This window comes from Psammomys obesus, unplaced genomic scaffold, assembly GCF_907164565.1.
Source record: "Psammomys obesus unplaced genomic scaffold, mPsaObe1.curated_primary_1811, whole genome shotgun sequence".
Lineage (NCBI taxonomy): Eukaryota > Metazoa > Chordata > Mammalia > Rodentia > Muridae > Psammomys > Psammomys obesus.
Genome location: NW_026591587.1, coordinates 4,174 through 6,930, shown reverse-complemented (window position 1 = coordinate 6,930; position 2,757 = coordinate 4,174). Strand labels below are relative to the sequence as shown.

General features: G+C 55.2%; 1 protein-coding gene across 1 annotated transcript; it reads right to left on the bottom strand.

Annotated features, from left to right (window-relative positions):
• Srsf1 (serine and arginine rich splicing factor 1) lies at nt 1–2,270 on the bottom strand (the record flags this gene model as incomplete). The annotated part of the gene is given in 4 exon segments (XM_055610662.1): nt 1–549; nt 746–918; nt 1,275–1,459; nt 1,934–2,270. Coding segments are annotated over 4 exon segments (747 nt in total). The 5' UTR covers nt 2,128–2,270.
• Between the last annotated feature and the right edge of the window lie 487 nt (nt 2,271–2,757).

Here is a 2,757-nt window from a genome sequence, read left to right as displayed (position 1 = left end):
AGATAAACATAAGAACTTCCCCAAGTAAGATAACCACAAACACCCCCCAACATCCCATTTCACACAAACCAGAGCAGAATAGACATTTACACAATATCACAGTCTGAAGAGCATGGAAATTTAACTAAATTTAAACAATCCTGTCTATGACATCACTTAAAATACAATTTACCAAAGACATGAGGGGAATGTAGATGTTAGGAGCAAGGGGATATTACACAAGAATGCAATTCAACACTTTAGCCCATTCTGAACAAAACAGTTTGAATTTAAAAAAAAAAAAATGAAAAGATTGTACTGAGTAAAGGAAAACTGTATACAACATGGGTTCTACAAAAAGTGTCACCAAGCATCTTATGTACGAGAACGAGATCTGCTATGACGGGGAGAATAGCGTGGTGATCCTCTGCTTCTCCTTGGGGAGTAACTGCGACTCCTGCTGTTGCTTCTGCTACGGCTTCTGCTACGACTACGGCTTCGAGATCGAGATCTTCCATAACTTGGACTTCTGGGCCCATCAACTTTAACCCGGATGTAGGCAGTTTCTCCCTATTGGATAGACAGAACTTTCCATTGAAAGATCTAAGCTTTCACCTGTCTTCAGACATGCTGAACGAATACAAAGACAGACCAGGTCTCTGGTAATTTACCTGGATACCCTTGCCTGTATCCTTACCTTCAAATTCCACTGTTAAGAACACTGTATCCAATTCTGGCCAAAGAAAAAAATAAGTGTATAACCTACCTCATGAGATCTAAACTTAGTGTTATCCAGTTTTCGAACTGCATACGTCATATCTTCTTTCCGTACAAACTCCACGACACCAGTGCCATCTCGGTAAACATCAGCATAACATACATCACCTGCTTCACGCATGTGATCCTTTAAGTCCTGCCAGCTTCCACTCGGAGGCAGTCCTGAAAGAGCGATGATTTCCCCCAACTTAATACTAATTACCCTGTCCCACAATAAATGTATAAAGTACAGTAGAACAAAGATTATTTTAGAATACTTAATGATTGTACTTAAGTGTTTCCAGGTAAAGAGCTGGTAAGAGTCTGAGATCCAGAGTCCAAATTTATTTGTAAAGGATCTTCATAGGCTAGTACTGCAACCTAATTTGGGTAAATCACCACCACAGTAATCACCCCAAAGACCGAAGCAGTTTATTGTAACAACAAAACCAAACAAAACCTTGCAGTTGTCAAACCAGTTAGGCGGAGGGGAAGAAGAAGAAGAAGAAAAAATCTTAACCCGCACGAAGTCAACTCACCAGAGACAACCACTCTGTTTTCGGACCGCCTGGATGGCGGGCCATAGCGGCCTCTCGGGGCTCCGCCGCCTCCACCCCCGCCGCCGCCTCGGCCTGTACCGCGGCCGCTCCGAGGGAACTCGACCCGCAGGCGGTAGCCGTCGTAATCGTAGCCGTCGCGACCGTACACCGCGTCTTCCGCGTCTCTGCGTGATCACAGAAAGCAAGAGCGGGGGAGGGGATGAGGAAGAGGGGCGCCGCGGGCCGGGCTCGCTGGCCGCCTGGCTCGCTCGCTCGCTCGGGGAGCCGCGGGCCGGCGCACATGCGCACCCCACGGCGCCGGAGCCCACATGCGCTGCATAATAGGCCCGGCCCCTCCCCCACCCAGAAACACGCCGGGCAGACTCCCGACCACCACGCCAGCCCTCAGCGCCTCAGTTTCCCGCTCCGGGGCCGCGCATGGGCTCTGGGGACGTCCGAGGCGGCCAGCCACCGGAGACAACGCGCCGACTCGGCTCCTTTACTCGGCTCCTGCAGGGGCGATAGCGCCTCGCTCCCGGCCTCGGAGCCCCTCCTTCCCCGCCCCCCCCACACCACACACATCGTGTTAAAGGCCTCGGAGCCTCTCCCCAACTACTCCAGCCTATCTCCTCAAGGCCGCAAGCCCCACGCTGCCTCACCGCGGGTCCTCGAACTCAACGAAGGCGAAGGGCGGTCCCCCGCGGCGGTTCTTCAGGTCGATGTCGCGGATGGCGCCGTATTTGTAAAACACGTCCTCGATGTCCTTGGTTCGGATGTCCGGAGGTAGGTTACCCACGTAGATGCGGCAGTCGTTGTTCCCTGCCGGGCCACGAATCACACCACCTCCTGACATGGCGGCGACGAAAAGCGCGGACTCGGGGAGAGGCCTTCCCACCAAGCCTAGCGTACGGCAGAGCGAGCCCTCAGCGGCACCACGTCTCCCGCGGCCCGTCCAAAATGGCGCCTTTATCAGCTCGGCGCACTGATATGGGGGGGAGGGGGAGGAAGAGAAGCCGGAGGAAGCGGCTATTCCATCTCAGTGCGCACGCGCGGGAGCGTAACGGGTGCTGAGAAGCCCGGTCGCGCACGCGCGACGTCACCCTCCGCACGTTGGGGAAAGAGTCCCTCGCTGCCCGGGCGTGTGGACTGAACGGCTAGCGGAGCGGCCGGCCGTTGGGCAAAAACCACCCGCTCTGGCTTTAGAGGGGTTATTAGTCCCTGCCGAGCCCAGGACAGCCGGTCTCTTCAGGAGTGAGCCCTCTGTGGGAGCAGCTCGGCTCTTCGAAGGGAGGTGGTGAAACCTAGCCTGCCGCCGTGTCCCGCCATGCTCCGCGCTAGTAACGGCCTTTGGCGGGAAAGGCGCCGGGGGCGGAGCCAGGTGATGCTGGGCTGTTGCTCCGGAAACCTGGGCATGTGGAGCGCTTCGGAGCCGCCGGCCGGGTTGCAGGTGATTCGTTCCAAGCGCCTGAGCGGAGCAGCCTGG